The sequence below is a fragment of the Anolis carolinensis genome, chromosome 4, assembly GCF_035594765.1.
Source record: "Anolis carolinensis isolate JA03-04 chromosome 4, rAnoCar3.1.pri, whole genome shotgun sequence".
Classification (NCBI taxonomy): domain Eukaryota; kingdom Metazoa; phylum Chordata; class Lepidosauria; order Squamata; family Dactyloidae; genus Anolis; species Anolis carolinensis.
In genome coordinates this window covers 31,472,393-31,498,664 of record NC_085844.1, presented here as the reverse complement: position 1 = coordinate 31,498,664, position 26,272 = coordinate 31,472,393, and the positions used below count along the sequence as shown (strand labels likewise).

The following is a 26,272-nucleotide window of genomic DNA, read 5'->3' as shown; positions in this document are numbered from 1 at the left end:
AGCGCGGTTGGTGGGGACGAGAGAGAGGGCCTTCTCGATGGTGGCCCCTAGGCTCTGGAACTCCCTCCCAAAGGAGATTAGATTAGCTCCCACCCTTGATTCCTTCCAGAAGAATCTGAAAACTTGGATGTTCACAGGTGCCTTCTCATAACTGATAACTGATTGTCCATGTGTTTTACCTAGGCCTTGGCCATTCCATGCACTTTATTACTTTTAGTCGTTCCCATCCCTAGTCACCAAAGAATATGCATTTTCAGATTTCCATTCCTCTTAAAATGGCCCATGGCCTATGGTGTTTGACCACAGATTGGGATTACTGTCTATGTTTTAAGTTATTTTAACTTTTGTAAGATGTGTTATTATATTGTGATTTTATTGTGTTACTGTTTTTATTGATGTAATACTGTTTTGGGCTTGTCCCAGTGTAAGCTGCCCCGAGTCCTTCAGGAGATGGAGCGGGGTATAAATAAAGATTATTATTATTATTATTATTATTATTATTATTATTATTATTATTATCCTCTATGTTCAGTTATGACTATTCTTGATTCTGATATTCCAGTGTCCGAACCTGAGATCTAGGGAAGACCCCTTGTGATAGCAAAATGGGCACCCCCTTGGTGTATTTAACCCGGAACCATTAAGCACCAACCATAGTTGCACAGATACCATTCAAATACAAAACATTAAGCCTAACAAATGAGATCTCACTCTTTCTCTCTTGATAGATACAGGAACACCTGAGTGTTATTTATATTATATTAATTTTATAATAAAAACATTTGAGACTATACATTTGCATTGCTACATTGACTACTTCCAGCTATATACTCCCTTGCTTAGCAAGCCTTGCAAATGCTGATTAGTTGTTGGCAAAAGTTTGATTTGTATACCTATAACAATTCATCAGGAAACAAGAGGTCGCAAGTAGAAAAGTCTAAGGAGCCCTGTCCTAGTTAACAAAATCTTTAAGAAAGAAGCTAATTTTTCCAAAGTTTTTTTAATGCCTCTCCAGGCGTCCTTTTTATTCTTGGGCTCATCTATACAAGCCACAAAGTCCAAGGCCAGTCTAGAAACTTCTGCTTCAGACCAGTCCCAAATACCAAAGAACTCTTTTCCATGCTCTGTCTGTGAACTGCAGCAGTGGGAGCAGAGTCCAGACCATCCAGTTGAGACCGTAACCCTTATTTGGACCAATTTTTGTCACTGTAGCAGCAAGACACAAAGCTGCAGAGAGTTCCTGGTCATAAGCAGGCATCTCTGTTGACATCACTAAAGGCGCTCGTATGACCCAGAGAAGAAGAGGCTGATCTCCAGAGCTTCATGGCCAGCTGCTGCAGTGACAAAGGTCAACCCAGGTGAGTTCTATCCTCTTTCTCCCACGCCACAGAGTGCAGATAAAAGGGTATGGTGGACAGTGAAACAATCCACCTGTCCATGCCAATCAGTGCCAATACAGAATTTTTGACCAGTGTAGACCAGCTCTTAATTCTCCATCTAGCTAGATTTCTTTAAAGCAGTATCAGTGCTGGAAGGATGGGGAAGACGGACTGGAGAAACGTAAACTTTTGGACATTGCTAGTAAACAATGCAATAAAGTTTGAGTGGGGAAATGGCAGGATCCAAAATGGCAGGATCCTCTAGCCAATCCAATTGTAACCACGTATGCTTGCTTCCAAGAGACAAGGAAAATAGTAACTGTCTTTGAAATCCCTAACTGAGCAGAGATGGACAGAGAAATGGAAAGAATGTGGTTAGGATAGAGAAAGTTATTAATGAGGAAAACCATATAAGCTAGGAAAAGATGCAGAAGTCTTCTGAGAAGGACAAAATTCCACCACTTCCTCTCGACTCATATAATCCAGTTCAAAGCAGATAATGTGGATTATCTGATTTGATTATCTGGAATATATGGCTGTATAAAAAGGGCCTTAGACTCTCTTTGCCAAGCTGGGACAGTTGGTGAGTCTGCAATACATAAAAACCAGTAAGGCAGCAATTATGTAGGCAGTTACTTAAGAGAAAGCCCTACTTAAATTCATTTGGCTTCAGTCTGAATAAACATGATAGTATTGTGTCCATGGATGGTAGCTGCTTTAAAACCAAACAATGACAGTGGTTTGTTGGCAGTCTTAAAACATGCATGCTTTTTGTGAAGCAGCCAAATAATCGAAAACATTTTGTTGCCCTATTCTATACATATTAACTCATAAATGGCTTTCACAGAGTTTAACATGAATGATTCTAAAGCAAAGCTGTAGCAGAGTGCAACTTCTCAACTTTCATAATGATACTTGGGCTGTGGGTGAAACTGGAAGAAATACAGCATGAATATTTTAAATTCTAGCATTCCACTTAGGGTTTGGAAGTGTCATAAACAATATCTCACAGCGATCAATATTCACGCAGGATATCTATGGGGAAAAGAAACTCAAAACCTACAGGAAGTTGGTGTAAGCTATCAGCTAGATATACCTTTATGCCTGGTGCGGTTTTCTTGGCCTCTGCTTTTAATCGCGTTGCTTTTAACATTGGCCTGGTTTTCTTGTAATCTTGTTTTCCTATTAAGGAAGGAAAAACAGTTGCTGAAACCACTCCACAATAAGGAGGAACAATTATCTTAATGTCTGCACCATATCCAAATTTTCCCTTACAAAGCACAAAACACAACTGCATTCTTTTAATGGTCACAAAGAAGAAGTGTATGCATTACAGCTTTTTTTGAGAAATTACAAATTTTGAAGCATTTGTTCTAATAGGGAATGCATAACAGTATAATTTGAGCAATTTATTATTATGGACTTTGGGAAGTTATTTTACTTGCACATTTTACAAAAGTTAGTCTAAAAGACAGCAAACCATGCAGTCATACCAATCCTACCAGCTTAAAAGAAATTTGTATGATGAAGTTGAACATATTTGAGAAAACATATAAAGATAGTATTTGCATGTGTTAGGAATATTAATCATAAGATTGAACTACTCTCTAGAGACAATCCTGGGGGGGCGGGGGGGGGGGAGTTTGTAACCATTTTGCTTGTCTATCATGAGGTTATTAGACTCAAACTGAATTTTAGGAAATGAAAATGGACTTCCTACCTGGTAATAATAGGTTCTGGCCAGGTTGAAATTGTTTTAACAGTATCCATTTTCATGCCTTTTATCACAAGACTGCATTATGGTGACATGCCTGCCTGCCTATCAGTGTTAGATTAGCTGAAAAGCTATACTTTATAACCTTGACTTTAAGGCTGTGATCTTAAGCAAATGTGTTTACGACCGATGTTATGCCATGTGTTTGTCAGGTTCAGGTTTGATCAAAAAGTTGTTAGTTTGAGTAAGAACAGAAATATTCCTATGGAGAAAAATGCTTTCCATGCATCCAAAAAAATTAAAATGCAGCCTATTTTATGTTAGAATCTCTAATCTGTATAAATAAAATAAAACAATCCCATCCCATTCAGAAGAGATAAACGACACTGATTTCATTCACCAGATATCTAGGTTCCTTTTATTTTTCTTACCACACTCTGCACTGGTCATTTAATTGCCTTCCAACTATTCATTTTAACAGTTTCACCCCAATCCAATTCTAGCTGTACTTTGGGTTGAACACAGACAGATCTTTAGATTCTACTCCTGCTACTGCATTATCTCCAAGGCACAAGAATATCTCAGTTATAGCGCCTCGGCTGGATGAACCACTGGATGCCCAACTACTATCAATGGATGAATATACACTGACAAATAACCCAGGGGCTATCTATCATATCCAGCATTGGATAGACTCTGGGTATGGTACAGTTAGGAATCTTCCAGACACTGAGGAGGTGGGAGGGAGTCCCCTCTTCCTAGCAGCACCAAAAACACAATCCGGTGCTGCTGAGCAGCCACCCTCTATCCACCCTGCCCTCTCTGCTGTGGAAGCCCCCAGCCACAACACAGATCCTATCTCCCTGCCCTTACATGCCATGATGTCCCTCTTCTCCTCCTTTTCCAGTACACCCTGTTACCCTAGTTGATGTCATGGTATGCAACGGTAGACAGATAGGAACTATGCTGCACCCATAAATGACTGCCACGAGGTAGGAAAGGTGCAGGGAAGAGATTGTATGAAATATGGAATAGAAGTGAGGATAGTTACGGACATGCACAGATCTATTTCAGAACTGGCCCAACTGTTCCTATAGACCTTAGGTCTGTGGTAGAATTTGGACTTTCACTGCCTTTGGGCAATTCAACAGCAGGGCAGGGGTGTCACTGTCTAGACCAGGGGTCCCCAAACTAAGGCCCGGGGGCCGGATGCGGCCCCCCAAGGTCATTTACCTGGCCCTCGCCCTCAGTTTTATAATATAATATTTTTATATCAGTTTTAATAATATAATATACTAGCTGTGCCCAGCCACGCGTTGCTGTGGCAAAGTGGTGGTGGTATTGGTTAAAAGTTGTTGTGGGATTTTTATTTGACGTTATTTGTATTTTTAAATTAATTTTATTGTAACTTATCTTTTTTATTTATTATATTTTATTATTTTGTTGTATTATTTTTAGTTATTTTGTTATAGTATTTTATTGTATTAATTTTTTAGTGTTTTTAATTATTTTTATTGTATTATTTGTATTTATTTTATTTTTTATTCTTTTAATAACACTGGGCTGACTGGGTTGCTAGGAGACCAAGTGGGCGGAGCTTAGCCTTCTAAGTGGCAGCAATTGGATAAAAACAATTATTGCTCTCCCTCTAAGTAGGACTTTTTTTCTTTTCTTTTTGTTGTATCAACCTAGAGGCATGGATGATGGGTTTTGTTGTTTTGTGGGTCGCCGTGATGCCATCACTCATTTATATATATAGATTGTATATACATATAGTATTGATACTAATATTATGTTACACAATATAATACTAATAATAATACCATATAATAATATTAATTATATGTTATATATTACATATAATATTACAGTATAGTGGTATAGTTCAATATAGTAATATATAATGCTAATATTGTGCTATGCTAATAATATAATATATTGTATGTACATACAGCTGCTCTGAGTCCCCTTCGGAGTGAGAAGGGTGGGATATAAATGTAGTAAATAAATGCAGTAAATAAATAATTAATTTTAGACTTAGGCTCGACCAAAGTTTGAAATGACTTGAAGGCACACAACAACAACAATCCTAATTAACTTGACTATCTCATTGGCCAGAAGCAGGCCCACATTTTCCATTGAAATCCTGATAGGTTTATGTTGGTTAAAATTGTTTTCATTTTAAAATATTGTATTGTTCTTTCATTGTTGTTGTTGCTGTTTTGCACTACAAAAAATAAAACATGTGCACTATGCATAGGAATTTGTTGGGTTTTTTTTCCCGAATGATAATTTGGCCCCTCAACAGTCGGAAGGATTGTGGACCGGCCCTCTGCTTCAAAAGTTTGAGGACCCCTGGTCTAGACTATAACTGAGGCTGATCCAGATTGGCCCCAGGTTATGGGTCAGTGTGAGCTGCCTACTGACAGCAGCTGGACATCCAAGGGGTGGAGCTGGGGAACCATAGCTGAGAAAATCATGTGCAAAGGGCAAAATCTGTTTGAAAGGTATTCCTACTCCTATTTTTTTAATTAGATATGTTTTCCTAAGATAATATAAACCAGAATCTCCGGAAAGCTTCTACTCTGAACTAGAGTCTTACAGAGCAAGCCGAGGTGAGGAGCTTGCAATGAGAAAACATGAAGGTGAAGAAGCCGCCTTCACATTGGTTCACACTGGCAGCATGGAAGATAGTATTGAGAGATGTTTCGTGTCTCTTTTTCTGTTCTATTTTGGCCTTTTGCTATTGCAGCCCATGAGAGGGAAAAAATGTACAGCAATCCTAAAACTGATGAACCATTTATCAGGGCTGGAGGCATACCTGGGGACTCCTAATCCAACCAGAATGCACATCCTGATGTACCCAGTTTTTTATTGGTACTGGGAACTCTAGCATTAAAGAGGTGAATGTCTCAGGGGTATCCCACTCTCTGAGATAGTGGAGGAACATCCAAGATTGAATCTCTCCTTCCCTTTCCACCACTGGAGGAGAGGATATGATCAATACTGGGATGTCTTCCCAGTGTTGACCCCAGTGTTTCAGAGTAAAGGTGAAACATATGGGAAAATCAGTTCTTTTCTTAGAAAATGTTTAAAGATGGCCACAGTGGAATAAGGGAAAGAGAGACTGCATGGATTGCTCCCCACCAGTCATTATATTACCATGTGCTATGTGATAGTAAAGGACCTGTCAAAATTTCCATTATGAATTGACCAAGTTTATGAGCTCATAAAAGTTCACTCCAGGGTAAAACTTATATATGAACTTGTAATACTTTCTGGAGCCAATTTGAACTAAAGATTCACAGCTACTAAAAACTTGTACTACAGAACAACTACAGACATTTATTCACAAGGGTTCTGGACACAAATTAATAAAATTTTAAGAAAAGGATAAACAAAACTGTTCACTTCAAGATTTAAGAAAATTTGAAGTGTTTTCTTTCTATGCCCATAGCAATGAGGTAGGAAAAGCAAGATATGAATCATGTCCCAAAGATATGAGGTTTGTGAACAGAATACAGCTTTAGAAAAAGCATGGTGTAGACATCCTGTTTGCTTAGCATTTACCAGGAGTCACATTAGGTGCAAGTTTGTTATACCTACTTTAAATGTGAAGGAAATGCAGGCTGCAACTTGGAAGACTAAGCAAAGGTTTGCCTGGATTTTGCACCATGAGGAATACCAAAGGATTTTCACGGCATAAAATACGCAATTTGATGGTTCTTTATATTATATTGCAAGCTACCTTGAGTCCCATTTTTGGAAAAAGGTAAAAGATAAATCAAATTAAGAAATACCTATGTAACTATTTGTTTATGTATTTATAAATGTTATTTAATATTGTTAAGGAATTTGCAAAATGATGTAAATAAATGAAAATTCTATTTCACATTTTTTTTAGTGTTCACAGGTGAAGGAGACAGCTGGAGCAGTGGTCCTAAAACTATGGTGGTGAAAAGCAGAGGAGATAAAAGTGTTAGATGGATTTCTGAAAGAGTCATCATTTGCTCACAATTTAGTTTACATTGTGGGACTTTGAGACAAGCAGTAGCTACCAAATAAACAAAAAAGCCACAAGTGTAATGCATATTACAACTGGTGTATGTGTATTTGCTATGCAACTAGATTTAGTATGCTGTTCATTAAATAAAGTTACTGCAAACTAAAAATTCATGTGGCTTAGCCAGCGACAATATGCACTGGATAGAAAGGGTCAATTGCTGGAAGGGGTCAAGTAAAGCTGAGCAAAATTTCCCTCTGACCTTTCCTTTAGTCTGTTTTTCAACAAAAGTGTGTGTGTGTGTGGGGGGGGGGATAAACTTGGGAACATTCTTTGAAGAGTGGGAGGTAATGTCTAGACTTTCAGATCAGTGAAAGTCTGATCTGAAATAAGTTATATCCCTCCACAATTTCCTAACATTTACTAGCTTCACCATGGCTTAGCTGAGCACTCACTAGCATTATGCAAAGATGGGGATACAGAGATCTGTTATATCATTGGTTCATCCTGTTTACTGTTGTCAACTCTAGCAGGAACAACTTAGGTATTCTTTCTTAAGGCCTTTTCATACTGTACTATATTATAGCACTGTGATTCCTCTTTAATTGCCATGAAAATGTCCTATGTAATCTAGGAATAAGTAGTTTGTTCAGGAACGATAGCTTTCTGACTGAGAACTCTAAATATTCCTCCTTCGAATGCAAAACTCAGGATTTCATAGGAAATTTATTATGTTTGATAGACATCTCACACACATAACCTGAAGGTAGTTTTATACAATATTTTAAATAATTTTGTACATGAAACAAAGTATACATTGAACCATCAGAAAGCAGACATGCTCCTGTCTCAGCCACTCAAGTGGGCAATTTCAGATTTTGGAGTATTTCAGATTTTTGAATTCCAGATAAGAGATGTCCAGCCTGTTCCTATAAGCAGACTGGACGATGTGAAGCACGATGCAGATAATGTCAACTAAAAGCTTATTAGGGTGCATCTGAGGAACACATAACAGACATTGTTTCATAGCACTGTGGCACCTTAAGAAAAATACATCTATTTTTTCAAGAGAGAGAACATTTATTGTTCTGTTTATATTTATGCAGTCACCAATTCCAGAGAAAGTCCATGCCCAAAAACAAGAATACATTTAATATGTGGTTTTGGACCTTCAGCTTACTGTTCCTATTTCCCTAAATCTAACCATGGTATAAATTAACATGACAATATTTGCAGACTGAAATTAAAGTTGATATTAGCAACTGAAACTACTTTTATTGCAAACCATCTATTTTAATAATGACTCTACAGCTGGTAAGTCTCCAAAACAAAGCATCTGTGATTAATTTACCACTCTGCTTGCTAAGTGCTGTAGCCAGAAGAGAAAGTACATACTGGAGAATACTAGTCTGAATCAACTGTGTGTAAAAATGTACAAAGGACATCTGTTAAGTTTTTGGTAATGAAAACCACATTTTACTATTGGACATTTAAAAAAAAACTAACTCCTTTAAACAGCTGAACTTTCTTTAAAAATCTCAAGGTAACCACTTGTTTTGCGAAATTGTATATACATACATACATACATACATACACACACACACACACACACACACACACACACCAAAGAGCTGTCACCTGAAATACCTGGATAATATGAGCAATCTTTGACTGTTGTTCAACCAACACATTTGACTAGATCAGTGATGAGGAACATGTGGCCACCCAGATGTTGTTGGACTGCAATTCCTATCCGTTCTAACTAGCAAAGCCAATAGTGGCAACAATAGGAATTACAGTGTAATAACATCTGGAAAGCCACATGTTCTACACTCAGTGACATACAGATTTACATTAATTAGGGCTGTAAATCTGTAAAATACTCATATATATGAGTACTCCACAGATTTACAATGAAAAGGTTCAACAAAATCCCTATATTTCTTTGCTGAACCAAGCACTGCATTTAATGCAATGTATTGAAGATTTTACTAAATACAGGAAGAGCACATGGCCTACAAATGTGTGCTGAGTGTGTTGCAACATTTTGAAGCATAATATGAAGCAGTCAATCATTGGCCATTAGGGTAGTTCAACTGATGGAATTGGCCCACATCTCCTCTACAGACCTCCCATGGGCATGTAACATTAAAACCATTAAAACTGACTCTGGGGGACTAGTAAATCTTCTGAATCTGGTTTTAAGGCAGCATGGAAGATCAGGAAAAGGAAGGGAATCTGGAAATATGCAAGCACACGGGTACTAATACAATGTTGGGTAAAGGAGAATCTCCTGCTACTTTGTAACACCAAAGGAAGTACAATCAGACTTTTTTTTTCATCAAATATAGAGTACAAACAAATGGTGCATCAGGTTGTTGTGTGTTTTCCGAGCAGTATGGCCATGTTCCAGAAGTATTCTCTCCTGACGTTTTGCCCACATCTGTGGCATAGATGTGGGTGAAATGTCAGGAGAGAATACTTCTGGAACATGGTCATACTGCCCGGAAAACACACAACAACCTGTCATCCTGGCCATGAAAGCCTTCAACAACACAAATGATGCATCCTTCCCTCCTTGTAAGGCAGCTGTTTGTCACCAAACAGTTCCTTTTTGGAAAGACAAACGTCTCTTCCTAGGACAGCAGTGCACAACCTGTGGCCCTCCAGGTGTTTGGAACTCCAGCTCCCAGGAGAGCTAGCCAGCTTGTTCAATAGTCAGGAATTCTGGGTGCTCACACCCAAAACACCCAGAGGGCCACAGTTTGTGCATCACTGCCTTACCAGGAGGGAAGGATAAATAGCCTGTGGCCCTCTGGGTGTTTTGGATATGAGCTCCCAGAATTCTAGACCATTGGACAAGCTGGCTAGGTCTTCCGGGAGCTAGAGTTCCAAACCCCTGGAGAGCCACAGTTGTGCATTGCTGTTCTAGGAAGAGAAGTTTATCTTTACAAAAAGTAACTGAGAAATGCAAATATATGGTGACAAACAGAAATGACTAAGCATCCAACTAGACAACGTATACATTTAGAAGATGTGCTTTTTCAAGCGGTGAAAGATGTCTGTAATAACAAGTGCTTCTCCTTTGCTTTGTGACTGGTCACTGGAAAGCAAAACAAGTCTGATTACTATGTTTAATTAAATCATTTTGCTGGAGTGAAAAAAAATTATTTACAAGAAATACAATGTACCATTGACATATAGTTTGCTGCTGTCTCAGTTCTCACAGGACCCCATCGGCATTTTACAAAACTACTACGCCCGTCAGCACTCCTTCTTGGCAGCATCCAAAATTGCTCAACAGACAATTTGGCCAAATTTGATAGATTAGTTTACAAAGGAATCAATATTGTCTCTGAAATACACCAGCATTTTAAGCAAGCTCGCTACTGACATTAAGCAAGCAGTTAAGAGTATAAGGCAGTTTTTTTGTTTAACTTTCTTAGTAATTAATGAGGGGTCTTCCTCTTTGCCCTTTGTTCTTGCTGCTGTCCAATCTCATTATCATAGGGATGTGTGGTTATTGTTTTATGAATGTTCTCATTTCAGAAGCCCCTTTGTTGGCCTTCCTCCCCCACCCTCCAGACTTTCCGATATCCACCCTCATTATCATCATGAGGCAGTGCTGCTCTCTGCCTGCATTTGCGACTTTAAAAATTAATGCACTCCTATTTTCTGAATACTGTAAAGCGTAAGCTGCTTAGGAGCACATTATGCTATCAAGCAAGCACATTCTTTCATGGCAAATACAGCTGGTGGTGATTCAAAGACGTTTCTTTTCACCTGTAAATGGACTCACTTCTAACTGGTTCCTCAAATACATTGTCTTTTATGGGTGCCGGGAAATCTTTAATTGTCTTTAATTCAAAAACAAAAATAAACTCGGTTCTTTAACTCTCGCAAACATGTTCCATTGTAATTCCTCCTGGGATGATTACCAAGTTCCATTCACTGCCTGATCTTTCAAACAAAAGTCCGCAAATTTATTGCCCATTCATACAGACCACACCAATTATGCCACAATTGAATGGCAAACAAGGAAGAGTCAAAATATTTGAAAAGAGAAGTGTGCAATCTAAATTTAATTACATAGGCAAATTATTTGAAAATGAGTTATTTACTGCATGCCAAAAACTGACAGATAGTAAAAGAAATCAACATTACAGATTTAAAATCCTTTTCAGCACTTTTGCTCCAATTTGTAACTGACAAGAAACTGCTGCCCTGAATATTTTTGTGCTGGTGCCACAATAATACCCAAAAGAGAAAAAAACATTATTTCTTCCTATGCAGTTTGTAAGCTATCTTCTGCACTGCAATAATAAATGAAGTTGTAATAAAGGCAAAGCAATATCAAAAATGGTGTGAATCCAATATCGCTTGTTGCTAGAATGGTTGTAATAGTCTGATTCCAGTGCAACCAACTTTATGGAGATTTATCTAATCTTTGAATAAGACCCTTAAGATATAGACAGAACTGGGCTGACAGATACTCAGAACCAAAATCTTAGCACCAAGAATAGGTATGACCTGAAAAGACACCTTTAACGTCATGATTTCAGAACAGATGTATTGTATGCCCAGAGCATTCAAATATTGTTAACCTTTGACATATTTTTTAAATGACAGGGAAAAATTCAAATTTATCTAATGCGTTCAGTGCATTCAATATTACCCACTGGCAGCCTATCAGGTTCAAATAAGCTTCTCCTCCTTCCTAATCCCCAAGTATAGCCATTTAAACATGTGGTGTGAAAGAGATAAATTTAAGCTACATGGAAAGGGAACTGTAAAGCCGCAGGGCCTTCACAGAAAGTCTAGTTCTACTAATGCTTCCTTGTGCATCTTTTAGCCACAATGCCTGCGCTAAACTGAACTGAACTGTGGTGGCATGGGTAACCTCAGCTCTCCCTCCAGCAGGAAAGTGCTAAACCATTTTATGTTTAAATAAAAAGCAAATGAGCCACCATTCAGTGCTAAAGTCTGTATGTTACCCAGACACTATTTGTTTCTTTATTGGATTTATTGCCTTTCTCTGGAAAACGGTATTTAAAATAACATACAGTGATATCGAAGAGTGTGCAATGGAAACACAAAGATGAAGCAAGATGAAGTATTCCTTGTCATCATTGCCTTCAAGTCATTTTCGACTTGCTGGTAACCAATCACATTTTTCCCAAACAGGATTTATTAGGAGGCTGAGAGAGTGTGGCCTGCTCAAGGTTACCCAATGAGTTTCCATATTAACTGAGGATTTGAACCCTGTTATCCTGAGCTCTAGGCTCAAACCACTACACAACAGCGGCTCTCAAAATATTCATACAAATGTTCACACAGAACAAAATTAAAGGGGCAAATTACAACAGCTGAAGCCAATTGAAAGCAAGCTACCTAGGGGATTATATTCTCCTATACAAAGGATCTTAAAACTGCCTGAGTATTAAGGTCCTTGGGCAAAGGCTTTCTCTAGATCTCACCAGCATCATAGGGAAGGACATGCAAAAGAGCCTAGGTTGGCCTCATCTGTACTCTCTTTTGCCAGCAAAGACTTTTTATTTCAATGTTTAATTGGTGTATGGAACCTTTTATGACATGTGCATGCTGTGTTTTTTTAAATACTATATTACTAAGTTTTTAAAACAATTTTATACAGTACAACCTCCTATATCCACGGAACTAATATTAGTTACACTTATCCATACTTTCACTTATTTTTGATACTTTGATATATTGAAAAAATAGTGTTCGCTATTATCTATGGCTTCCTGTATCCATGTCAAGTTGTAAAACATCCTACCTGAATGATAATAACAATAATAAAAACTTTGACTGGTAGCAGGACAAGAGAGAAAGAAAATGAATCTAGTATTTTCATTTTGTTTTCCTATGCATTCATTTTTCAAAACAAAATCTCACGTTCTTTCCCTCCTGCTTAAGAAATCTGTAATTATTGATAAAAAATTATAGTAAAAATAAAACTATTTTTAGCATTCTCAGCTAGCTAAATTCAGTAAGTATTTTCCAGCATGGAGCAAATGGTTTTATAACTGTCTGCTCTATTAAATATGAGGAGTCTGTTTGTAAAAAGGAGGTGGGAAACTTAGTTCAGAATCAAATCCATTGGTGAATACACAGGAATTCAGGGTCAGATTTTAAGATGCTAAATATTTATTTACTTCATTTCTCAAAGCCCTTGGTTTCAATAGACAAATTGATCTGTTTTGTTTTCTTACGCATTCATATTTTTGGTATCTGCTATTCCTTTGTCACACTTACGGTGCAATTTACAAATACCACAATATTATAATTTGTTTTTAATTAACCAAATTCTTACCTATTCCTCAATGTGGAAAGTGTACATTCTGTAATATTTCAGAGACAATTTTGCAATCCATACAATCAAAAGCTTTGTTCACAATCATGACACCACTTCCATATTCCATATTCCATATTTAAATATTCCATATTTAAGAAATAAAGTGAAGTGAAGTGAAGTATATACATATATTATTAATAATAATATTATGATGTAATACAATGTAGTAATAATAATAATAATAATAATACACTATTATAATTGTATATTTATGTAATATTGCAATATAGTCATATAGTACAATATAATATATAATGCTTATATAGTCCACTGCTTATATTGTGCTGTACTAACAATATAATATATTGTATGTATATATAACTTGTAAGCCGCCCTGAGTCCCCTTCGGGGTGAGAAGGGCGGGATATAAATGTCGCTAATAAAATAAATAAATAAATAAATATTCCAATAAAACATGACATATGTACCCATTTTCCTTTGGCTAATTATATTGAATTTTCCAATGAGATGGGACACTGAGATATTTAGAGCATTACTTGAATTTGCAAAATGAAAAATCCCAGTTTAGAGAAAAGGACTCAGCTTTACTATCATTCACATTAATAGCAAGCCGGTTGACAACAACATCCGCAGCACTCACAATGGTTTCTTACAATATCTCACTATTAACATCCTTGGGTATAGCGAGAATTTTCTCCCTATAAAAGAAAGATTTGCTTTAATACAGTTTTGATTGCCGTGATTAAAGATGTTTTTGGAGTCTTCGGCGAACGGAAACATTTTGATACGTATTGAATAAGAGTCGGAGTGAAAGTACTCAAAGAGAGCATGAAAGCCCCCCACTGCCCATGTCTTTTTTATTCAGGTTTAATGGTAGCTCAAATCGCCAGCCATTTCTCAATCTTGAGAGATGGAACAGCTTGACACTAATAATACATTTGCAAAGGACACATCATCATTTAACACAACATTAAGTGCTCAGGGACAACTTTTTTTTACAGTAGACACAACGTGTTCTGAGCTCCGGGTTGACATATCATTACATTTTATGCTACAAAGATAATCCAGCCAGTCATTCATGAGAGGTAAATTAATTTCCAAGCAACTGCATTTCAGCTTTAAGCCAACAAGAAGGATGCATTAAAGTGAATAAGTTTCTTTTATGCTACCAGCAAGGGTTTCTTTGCCCTTAATAAAAGACTTCCTTGAGTATACCAATATCTATACCTTCAATTATTTCCATTCTCCCTGCAGTTTCAGCAGCAAGGTCTGTGTGTACAAGTTAAGCTACAATTTTAAACCCATAAAGCAAACATTTCACTCAGGCGAAAGGAAGGCAGGAGGCAGAAATGATATAAACTGAATAGAAAAGAAGGAGCACTATCTTTCTTTTCTATCCAGTTTATAGTACAGGAAAAATCCTATACAGCAGGGGACTGTGTAGCATTCTTCCTGTACTCAAATATGTGTGTACAATTTTTGGTCAAAGTGTAAGTATACTTAGTGTCTTCTGAACCAGCTAGGTTAGACCAATGATTATAGAATCATAGAGTTGGAAGAGACCTCACAGGCCATCCAGTCCAACCCCCTGCCAAGCAGCAGGAAAATAGCATTCAAAGCACCCCTGACAGATGGCCATCCAGCCTGTTTAAAAGTCTCCAAAGAAGGAAACTCCACCACACTCCTGGGCAGAGAGTTCCACTGTTGAACAGCTCTCACACTGAGGAAGTTCTTGCTAATGTTCAGGTGGAATCTGCTTTCCTGTAGTTTGAAGCCATTGTTTCACGTCCTAGTCTCCAGAGCAGAAGAAAACAACAAGGTTGCTCCCTCCTCCTTTTGACTTCCCCTCACATATTTATACATGGCCATTAAGTCTCCTATAGAAAACCTCGAGTTGCTATCAAGAGATTCAATGTTCTTGGTTATTTTTGTTTTATTTGTAAAACAAACAACTGCTGTTTTGCATATCTGTGCATCTTTAAACATATCATGGGTCCTTGGTATCCACTGGATTTGGTATCAGCCTCCCCCCCCCCCCTTCGTGGATACCAAAATCCATGGATGCTTTAGTTCCATTTTGCAAATAATGTCATGGAAAAATTGTGTCCGTTATATAAGATGGCATAATCAAGGTTTGCTTTTTGGACTTTGGGGGGGGGGGGGGGTTAAGCTGTGGATAGATGAATTCATGGTTACAGTATCTGTGGATATGGAGGACGGACTGTACATTTTAACGTTAATTTTACTTACAGAATCAATGTGGTTTAGTGAGTAGAGTCCCCACTGAGGGGGAACAGTAATGCATGTGGCTTTGATCTCACTGGGGGAAAGAGGGATATAAATATAATTAATAAATGTAATTAATGAATAAAATAAACCTGTGTTTACTAATTCATGCACAGATCCTAAATGGGCCAAGTACAGGTATACCTCAGTTAATAAAGGTATCTCTGGGCAGAAATAACATTGAAAAAATAGGGATAGGTCTTTTTCTACAGAAAAAAGAACAGTTCAACATGCTTTGGCAAACTTTGTGTCCAAAACTAACAATATGCACATGTAAAATAAAACCAGTGTAATATTTCGCAGGGTAATATATTGATTCTTTAAGAGCCAGATACATTTCTCTCTACCATCTCGACCATAATTGTTTACAATCAAAATCCCAATGAAGCATCAACAAGAAGTATTCTCTGATACCTGTGCTCCATTTCCTAAATGAACTGGCTTTTCTGTTGGAAGTGGTGTTACAATTGGAAGTATGGGGATGATAGAAATGTCATTATATTCTTAAAAATCCATGCATAATGTATACAAAAACTGAGGCATGTAAGGGAATTGACAGAAAAGAGATCTATTCTTGTGTACCTCACTAATCTCTCGTGCTACATTTACTTGTGGGAAATAATCCTTCCCAAATAACTCATAATTGTAGTGCTCCAAAGTCTTCAGAGCCCTTATAATGCCACATTACTGCCTCCAGTATAAATGCCACCTGACAGATTTGAACTGAAACAATGAATGACAGCAATAGCAGGTTACATTAAAACTGAGACACTGTACATATTTATGAATGATTAGAGCACTGACACATAGATAAATGATGTACTTTAGTTTCACAGAAAAACATTAACTACAGAGGTCTATACAAGGAATATCAGTAAAGGAGCAAGTAGTCACCAAAGCATTTATGTAGCAGTAAATGGATAAACATTATTGATAAATGACTACTTTATAGCTTATTATTGCCTGTCAACATGCAACTATCTCCCTATATTAACATATGAAGTTCTAAAAAAGATAGTAACTTGCAAAGTTGAATCCAAAAATATCCTCCTGCAAGTGGAATGACTTGATTTAAATGGTTCTCTCTAAGGCAGTGATTCTCAACCTGTGGGTACCCAGATGTTTTGGCCTATAATTCCAAGAAATTCCAGCCAGTTTACCAGCTGTTAGAATTTCTCGGAGTTGAAGGCCAAAACATCTGGGGATCCACAGATTAAGATCCACTGCTGTAAGGAATCTCTAGGTCATCCAGTGTGACCATATGGTCAACGTCTCCCAAAAATGCTACAGGATCTAGAGCAGTGGTTCTCAACCTGGGGTCCCCAGATGTTTTTGGTCTACAACTCCCAGAAATCCCTGCCAGTTTACCAGCTGTTAGGATTTCTGGGAGTTGGAAGGCCAAAAACATCTGGGGGGGCCAAGGTGAGAACCACTGATCTAGAGATTTCTAGAGAGCACCTCTAGGAATCTCCGGGTTCTCTAGTGTGATTCTATGGTGTTTCCAGCAGAAGTTAATCATAGAGTCATGCTGGAAGTCTTAGAAATTTTTAGAGACATTATTTCTCAGGGGGGGGGGGATAGAATTTTTGGGTATTTTTCCCACTTTCACTAGGGTATGGTGTCCTTAGCCCCACAAATGTGGAGATATGGCTGTGATAATGATAAAGGTGATGATGATTATGAATGTTGGATCAAAAAAATCCAAGCAACTCAAACTTGGCATGGATATTAAGAGACTCTTGGGGTATGTACAGTATTTTCATTCCATTCAATCTTTCTGCAGCTTGCAGCACCATATTTGGTGACATTCAAACTGCAAGATATGATATTCCCCCTAAACATCAGAAAGAACCTCCTGATGGTAAGCGCTGTTTACAGTGAAATGGGCTGCCAAAATGTCACCAGTTCTTGTTCATTGCAAGTCTTAAAAAGAGGTTGGATGGTCATTTCTCAGAAGCACTTTAGCCATATATTTCTTTTTAATACTGAAACATACCAATACAATTTAATTTAATTTATTTGTAAGATAAAATGGAATATGAAACAATGGTTGCTTTGGAGTTGTATTGGCATAGTTAAGTCTGAAGTGGCCAAAATCAGTACAAGAGATGTGTAAGAATGAAAAAAGATGTGCAGAATCCTACCCTGCAGATGTTAACGTATCTCAGGCTGAGGCAAAGCAATTTTCAAAGGCAGACAGGAAAATACCAATGCTTACAGAATAGAGAATAGAAATTAAAATTACTCCACATCTGTCTACCTATTAAATGCCAGCCCAAAGCCCCTCTGTTTAGCTACTGAGGTTCGGACTTCTTCTCTAGGGGAAGGCAGTTTCAACAAAAGAATTGTGAGGGAGCCGTTGGGAAATGTCTACCTTCATAACCTTTCTGTTTGAAGTTAATGCACAGATGGTACAGTCAAGAAAGTGAGACAGAACAAAAGAGATGAGCAGTCGATGTGCATCAATACCAACAATTTTAACAGGAGGGCCCACACCTTATATCACCTTCTCTTCCCACAGAGACACTCTTCTCTTTGCCCTCTTGGAATTTTAACTCAGTTCTGTATTTATTAACCTCCCTGTGAATATATTTCCAGTTTTATGCTGGGCTGTTTTCACTCACTTTATTTACTAAGCTTTTAAAAAGCAATCATGTTTGAAAGCTTAATGATTGTTTCAAAGAGATTTTACAACACCCCTTATAAAATTATTATTGATCCTTAACCTCACAAATTACTTCTAAATAGCACAACATATTGCTTCACAAATATGCTAGCATGTTATCTGGATATTCTTGGTAAATTTCATAATTTGTTGTTTATTTATACTGGAATACTGGAATGAATATGCAAGAAAAAATTCTGTATCTTTCTCAATGACTTGTAAGACAAGACTTTCCAATTCTAATGCACTTGAGTATCTCTAGATTATAAAATCAATTTTCCCCCAACCAGTTAGTGAAGGCTATAGCACATGATTTTCATCAAGTTATCAGGACACATGCCTTATCAATATCAATGCTGATTAATACAAGTTGAACATCCCTTATCCAGAATTCCAAAATCCAAAATATGCAAAAATTCAAAATTGTGGCTGAGATAGCAACACCTTTGTATTCTGGTTGTTCAATGTATACAAACTTTCTTTCATGCCCAACATATTTGAAATAATATGTATAAATTACCTTCAGCTTGTATTATAAGGTGTATATGAAGAAGACATCAATATTATGTTCAAATTTAGGTCCCATCTCCGAGATACCACATTATCTATGTGTATATAAACAAAAGTATTCCAAATCTGCCGGGGGGGGGGGGGGGGATACAAAACACTTTTGATCCAAAATGTTAAGGATCAAAGACACTTAGGCTGTATTTATTATTCATTTACAAAGTGGATTGTAATCCATTAAATGTTTTTGAACAAAATCTGTTGGTCGGAAAAGTGTCAAAAGAGACTTTTCTTTATGGAATGGCACACCTTGCCAAGAAAGACTTCTACCCTCAGGCTAGAAGACTTTTCCTCTTCCTTTTAGGTCAACATACAGTAATATGCATTCATTCATTTACCTAGATACATCACACTCACACCATGCCAAAAGAAGGATCATTTGAGGAGAACAAGTCAAAGCATTCCCATGTGGTCTTAATCAAAATGTAGAACATTGATAAAAGTTATTTGCAGCAGAAGCTTAAAGTATTAAACTATAAGTCTAAGGTTTGTTCACTGCCCCATTTCAGCAGTGGCTGCTAGTTCTTATGCCAATGGGGCAGTGAACCTATTACATGTGTTAATCCCAAATGCAAAGAAACAATTCAAGGTGCTTAACCTGTTGTGAGGATGTTGTTGCTTATTCGTTACTCTTCGTGACCTCATGGACCAACCCCTACGCCAGAGCTCCCTGTCAGCCATCACCATGCCCAGCTCCTTCAAGGTCAAACCAGTCACTTCAAGGATGCCATCTTCCTTTTTCCTTCCACTTTCCCAAACATCATTGCCTTCTCCAAGCTTTTCTGTCTTTTCATGATGTGGCCAAAGTACTTCATCTTTGCCTACATCCTTCCCTACAATGAGCAGTCGGGCTTTATTTCCAGGAGAATGGACTGGTTGGATCTTTTTGCAGTCCAAGGCACTCTCAGAATTTTCTTCCAACACCAGAGTACAAAAACGTCTATCTTCTTTCACTCAGCTTTCCTTATGGTCCAGCTCTCACATCCATAGGTTATAATGGGGAATACCATTGCTTTAACTATGCGGACCTTCATTGCCAGAGTGATGTCTCTACTCTTCACTATTTTATTTTGGTTGATCGTTGCTCTCCTCTCAAGAAGTAAACGTCTTCTGATTTCCTGGCTGCAGTCTGTGCTTGCAGTAATCTTTGCACCTAGAAATACAAAGTCTGTCACTGCCTCCATGTTTTCTTCAGCAAAGGATCATTACCTTGTCGCAGTGCTGGAGCTTGGGAACCTCAAGCTTGGGAACCTGAGCAAAACCATGGTTCATCATCCCCAAGATGAGAAGGTCATGGCAGAGAGGTCAGATTAAATAAGATCCCTGGGGAAGGTAATGGCAACCCACACCAGCATTCTTGCCATGAAAACTAAATGTTGTGAGGATAGGGATCAGCAATTTGGATACTCTGTTTTAAACCTACAATAAAACCCAGATCAGACTTATTGCTCCACTGATGTGGGAGCCACTAGCTGCTTCTGTCTCAAACAACTGGAAGAGCAAAGCAGAAGTGAACATAATAGATGTAGTATCATACAATTTATTTTCATTGTTGTTCAACAAGCCAGGATTCTTGGCTTATTGTTCATATGGTTTCCTGCTTCTGATTGCAAGACAGGGACATGGCCCAATTAAAATTCATCCATTTTCTGAAATGTAAGCACATAATCAATAAATCCTTGCAAAATATTTTGATTTCAAAGGACAGACATAAGGTGCTGTCTACGTGAAAAATATTAAGTGTAATTATAACTGGTTCAATACCATAATGTATTACAAAACTCATTTCCCTGGTGGCATGTTCTAAAAATGATCATAAATTACATTTACTACTAGTATGGAAAACCATTGCAAAAGTACCTCTTTCAAACTGGCTCCTGCTATTACCGGACTTCAGAATCAATTTCTCATTTATAAAAAATTAGTATTAAATATTTATGGACAAATGCATAACGATTCCACTTTCTGGAATTAAACACAGGCCACTGCATGGCTCATAAGGAAAGCCTTTTTAAAAACATCAAAAATGATCAGTTTGAAAATACACCAAGGCACCTTACTTTTCAAACTAACCCGTATGCAACAGGAATGTGGCTTGTGGCTGTCAAGGTTCCACCGCCCACGACTGTCACTCCCACTAATGAAGCTGCAATGTCTTGTTCTTCTCTCACCCTTTCCTGTCGCATCATGATGGGAAATGTACTGCAAAAGTATTCTCCTGCAGTAAAGAGAGCTTCCAAAATCTGCAGTAAATATGGTAACTACAATCATTTAGGGGGGACAGTCGTACACACAGCAGAATTTCCTAATGCAATGTATGTTCTTTTATCACATGATAACTATATCTGAATGAGAACATAGCAGCAAGAGAGGCTCTATGTAAGAACAATAGCACAACACAATAATTGGTATAAAAGAGGCCAGTTTTACTCGTTACAGTTGAAGAAAGCTGGTGCCAGGATGGGTATGTATGCAAGTATTAGTTTAGCTGATCCACCTGCTGACCAAGGACAACCAGTTCACCTAACCGCCTGCTGAATAATTTCATGGCAACCCAATAACCTAGGCTACCTGCTGGGTTCATCTTAAGTGACAGATGTGAGATTCTACATAAATGGAAGCTACCACCTAGAGCTTAGGCAGCTGGGTTTGACCCTGATTGCTCACATACCCAAAACGCTGAAGAGGACCTGTGATGTGAGCACCATCCTCATTTCCCAGCCTCTCACTAGATCTGGGTCCCATGCTAAAACTTTTAAAATTGAATCATAGATGCATTATCTAAAAAAAAATCAAAATGAAAATAAGTACCAAAACAGAGGGAGAGTGAATTGGGATTAAGTCTACCTTATAATGCAAGGAGACAGACCATAATTGAGCTCATGCTGATACCCAACTAGTCCTTCTTGCCAGCCCATTTGGCTGCATTTCCCAAAGCCTGTGTAAAGTGTGTGTGCTTCTTGGAAGGGCAAACTGCCTGGAAGATGGCTTCCTTGAGCTCCTCCTCCTTCAAGAAACTACAAATGGTTATCCCCAGTAAGTCAGGGAACACTATAAAATCTAGCGCAGTACAGCAAGCCTTAGTATAACATTACAGTAACACAAAGACAAACGTATCTGTAATACGAATGCAAAAAATATGAGTATGCTATTTGTTGTCCAACCAAGAAAGGGGTCTCCAGACACTTGGCAAACCTTACTGGAGAGAATTCAGGCAGCATCAAGGTTTGGAAAGATATTTGCTGCACTTTGGAAAGATATTCATCTGCTCAAAAATACACGTGACTTTTCTGTGTAGAAAAGTCAAGTGTATTTCTACACATAACATGTATTTATAAGCAGAAAACATATACTCTGCAAAGAAAACAAAAATCCATGTCTACTTCTGCTCAGAAAGCAAAAACCCATTTCGAAATTACAAATACCAATCTGAAACAACAGAAAAATCTTCATGTTTTCATCCAACAATGAAAGTACTGCATAACTTTCTATTTGGGTTTGTTTTTTCCTTGCCAGGACAAGAAATACAAGGATCCATATACTTGGTCTGCAAGACTCCTGCCTCCTTAATCTGGCATTGTTACGCAATCTATTGTTACCTCTCCCCATCCAATTTCTCCAGTCATTACATTCTCCAGTCAGTATCCTAACTACTTTCCTCAGTCCTAAGGAGGTCCACACATAATGAACCCCACTTCCTTTCAGATCTGCTTCCAGAATCCCATAGATTACCGTACATCAGCATCTTTGTGGTCATTTCCTAACATTGCAGCAGCTTGAGCCAAAGTAGCAAAAAGACTCAAGACGGTTTTCTTTCCATCCAAAACTTATTTTGTGCCATATATCTTTTATACAAGATATAGCTGTGACAATCAGATATTTATTTGACAAGTTAAATATACTGACTGTACTGTTAAAAAGTGCTACGTTGGGAAGAAGCACATTTCTGCTACTTTAACCTATGTCATTTTGATGGTTTTACTGTTTTGTGCTAGGAGTTCAAGGGATGCTTGACAAAGGTTAATAGTTACTACAGTCACCCAGCATGAATTTCCTATTCACTTCAACAAAAGGAAACAACCTGTTTAATTCATGATTGCATTCTCCCATTCCTTTGAATTGTATAGTTGTCTCTGATAGATATAGTCTATTCTCTCCAAATGGCAGAAATACCCCAGAATTTTGGATATGCCCATCTGTAACGCAAGGGAAACAGCCCAGGTTTATGGAAGACATGACCCCTTCTCTCTTTCTAACACTTTGAAATTAGGGGTTAAAACGTACTAGAAGGTCTAAGAAAGGATAATAAAAGATACCGGCTTTTTATATTACTTGCTTTGCTGTATGCACAACTGTACACAAAGTCAGACAGAAAGGAGCTGATACATGCTGTATGTATGTGCCTTCAAGTTGCCTGTCAACTTATGGTAACTCCATGAATTTCAGAGTTTTCTTAGGCAAGGACACTCAAGAAGTGGTTTGGCCAGTGCCTTCCACATATATAGAGCCTACAGCTCCTGATATTCATTGGTGGTCTCCCATCCAAGCACTAATCAGAGTTTAACTTGGTTGTCTTCCAAAATCTCATAGGATCTGGTGCCTTCAGGGTATTTGGGCCAGACAGGTATTTCAAAAACCCCTCAAGTCTCAGTTTCTTGTATTTTCTCAATCTCACTTTTAAGACTGCCCTATTTTTTAATTCAGATTAGTTTGTGAAGGTTACCCATTTTTTTTTAAATTTTATACATTCATTGAATTAATGTATATCCTGCATTTCTCTTGAAGTAAGATCCAAGATGAATACAAAGTACATATTTCTTTGTGACATTTATAATGTACATATTTTATGCATTTTTGGACAGATTTGTAATAATAATGACAACAACAACAACAACAACAACAACAACAACAACAACAGCAATAAAATTTATTTATACTTTGCCCCATTTCCCCAAGAGGCCTCGGGAGAACTTACAACATAAATAAATACAATGAATAATATATGCAAAGTAAAACTAAACCAGATAATAACATGACAAATCAATGTAAAGACAAAGCAAAATAAAACAAAATAAACAAATTAAACAATAGACAGTATAAAACATTAGTTAAAACACAGTGATCTCTATAATTTAAATAAAAGTTAAATAAAAGCCAAAATACCCAAGTTGGAGTTTATCCATATAACAAAGACCTCATCAACATTAAGGGGGTGTTAATTAATCATTGCCAAAGGCCTTGTTTGAACAGCCAGGCTTTCAAATCCTTCTTCAAAGTCGTGAGGGTAGTTGCTTGTCTAACCTCCCTGAGAAGGGTGTTCCAGACCCAGGGGGCCTTTGAGAGGAGGGCCTCCCTAGCCAATCTTAAAGCCTGAACAGACTCGTAAGGGAAGATTCATACCGTTTATGAAATCATAATTTTCAATTTCACTTATGTTTAGCACCCACACCTTTAAAATATAAGCATGATTTTGTGTATACAAGACATGTTGCAGAACTTGCATGTGTACAGACTTATGAGATAAGGTATGCTTTATCTTGTAATAATCTTGCAAATATAAGATGTGAGAACTACTGCCCTGTAATTAACATCTTGTATTTGGGTAGGTCTTTTAAACTTGTGGGAAATGGGCAGCTTCAGACGTTCAGATTTGGATACATTTCAGCGTGGTTTTTGGTCAGGGTATGATACCAAGACACCCTCCGTTGTTCTGAATGACAATCTGCTACAGGGAAAAGGTAGGATGAGTGCTAATCTCTTGATCTTCCAGGATCTTTCAGCAGCTTTTGACACCATTGATCAGTGTATCTTAATGGGCCACTCATAGTAAATGGCAGGAAGAAGCACTTTAATGCAAGATCGTGCCAGGGAATGGCACTGGGGACTCAGCCACGTTGCCAACATGCTGTAGAGGCTCATCTTGTCTCCCATGCTGTTCAACATCTATGAGTTCCCATTTGGGGAAGACATTAGGAGCTTGGGATCTAGGTGCGAACATATGATAATCACAGTCAGCTCTACTTCTCTTTGTCATTTGAATACGCTGGACTGTGCAGCTGCTGGAGTAGTGACAGGATATTATAATGGGTTGGGTGAAGGCAAATAAATAGAAGTTGAATCCTGATATGATGGACACTATGCAGATTGGTGAGTCTCAGGTCTAAGAATTGTTTAGATTACCTTACCTTGAATAGGGTGAAGCAGCAGGTAGACAGTCTGGGAGGATGTCTCAACCCATCTTTGTTACTGGAGGCCAAGGTAGGTCCCACAACTTGTGGTCAGCTTCAACTGGAATGCCAGCTACAGCCTTTCCTTAACCATAGTAATCCATGTGTGTCTCTCCCTAATCAACTACTGTCTTGACACAATGGCATAAACCAAATGGCTAGCCAACCCACTGAAAATAACTCACCTTGCTTCTGGGACGTATCCATTTCGCACTTAACAGTTCTATTCTCTTTGTAATGAAACCAAAAATCCCTACAAAGATTCCATACAAAACTTTGAAACTTTAAGTACTTAAAATTGCAAAAGAATTATTGATTCTCAGGATGATACTCTTCATTTTTTAAAAAGGTAATTTATTTTTAAAAACAACAACAATAAAGCTTTTTGTGTCTGTACGCATAGCAAGTACAAATAAAAATTCTGGTGGCAAGAGAAACAAAATATTCAGAGTTTGCGGTAGGCTCTTCAGTCTACATTTTGAAACAACAGTACTCTCTTGATGCCAGTAGTAGTTTTCGGGATGATTACATATATATCATTGTGCTTAATCAGCTTCTCAGTAAATAACATGCCTGCTTAACTGAAGCGGAGTACTGAAGAAGAGTTCATAGAGAGAACTTCCTTTACTTTAAGCAAGGGATTATAGCCGAGTCTTAGTTGTCTGGAAATCAATTCTCAGTAGTTAATGAGTATGAATTTGTGCTTACTATGATAAATTCCTGGCAGTAGAAGCTTTCCTTCATTTTATTTAGTGTGATTCCTACAACAATCAATTAACTAATCAATTATCAATTGATTGACTACGGAGGTATTTAAAATCTCACACTTTGAGTCCTAAGGGACCACCCCAAGACAGCTGGCAAACAGGCCTTTATATGATATATGCAGGTGAAAGCATAGAAGTGGAATGGAAGGGTCAGCGATAGAGATTCAGTTTTGCTTCTCCTGAGACTTCTCCATGGGAGGAAAAAAGAGAAAGAAAAAAACTCTCAACTCGTACTTAGAGCCATCACCTGAGTCCCAACACTAGATATCTTGCAAATATTGGTTAAGGAAGACCACAGGTTGAGCGCAACTAGCTTTGCTTGTCCTT

At 37.8% G+C, this 26,272-nt stretch overlaps 1 protein-coding gene across 6 annotated transcripts in view; it reads right to left on the bottom strand.

Moving 5' to 3' along the window:
• The window catches only part of triqk (triple QxxK/R motif containing), a 144,138-nt gene that overhangs the window by 21,475 nt on the left and 96,391 nt on the right, over window positions 1-26,272 (bottom strand). For all 6 annotated transcript variants that reach the window (XM_016992802.2, XM_062980187.1, XM_008108358.3 and 3 more), the window contains one exon: window positions 2,476-2,561. In XM_016992802.2, the coding sequence (XP_016848291.1) occupies window positions 2,476-2,561 (86 nt within the window). The remainder of the gene's footprint in view (window positions 1-2,475; window positions 2,562-26,272) is intronic.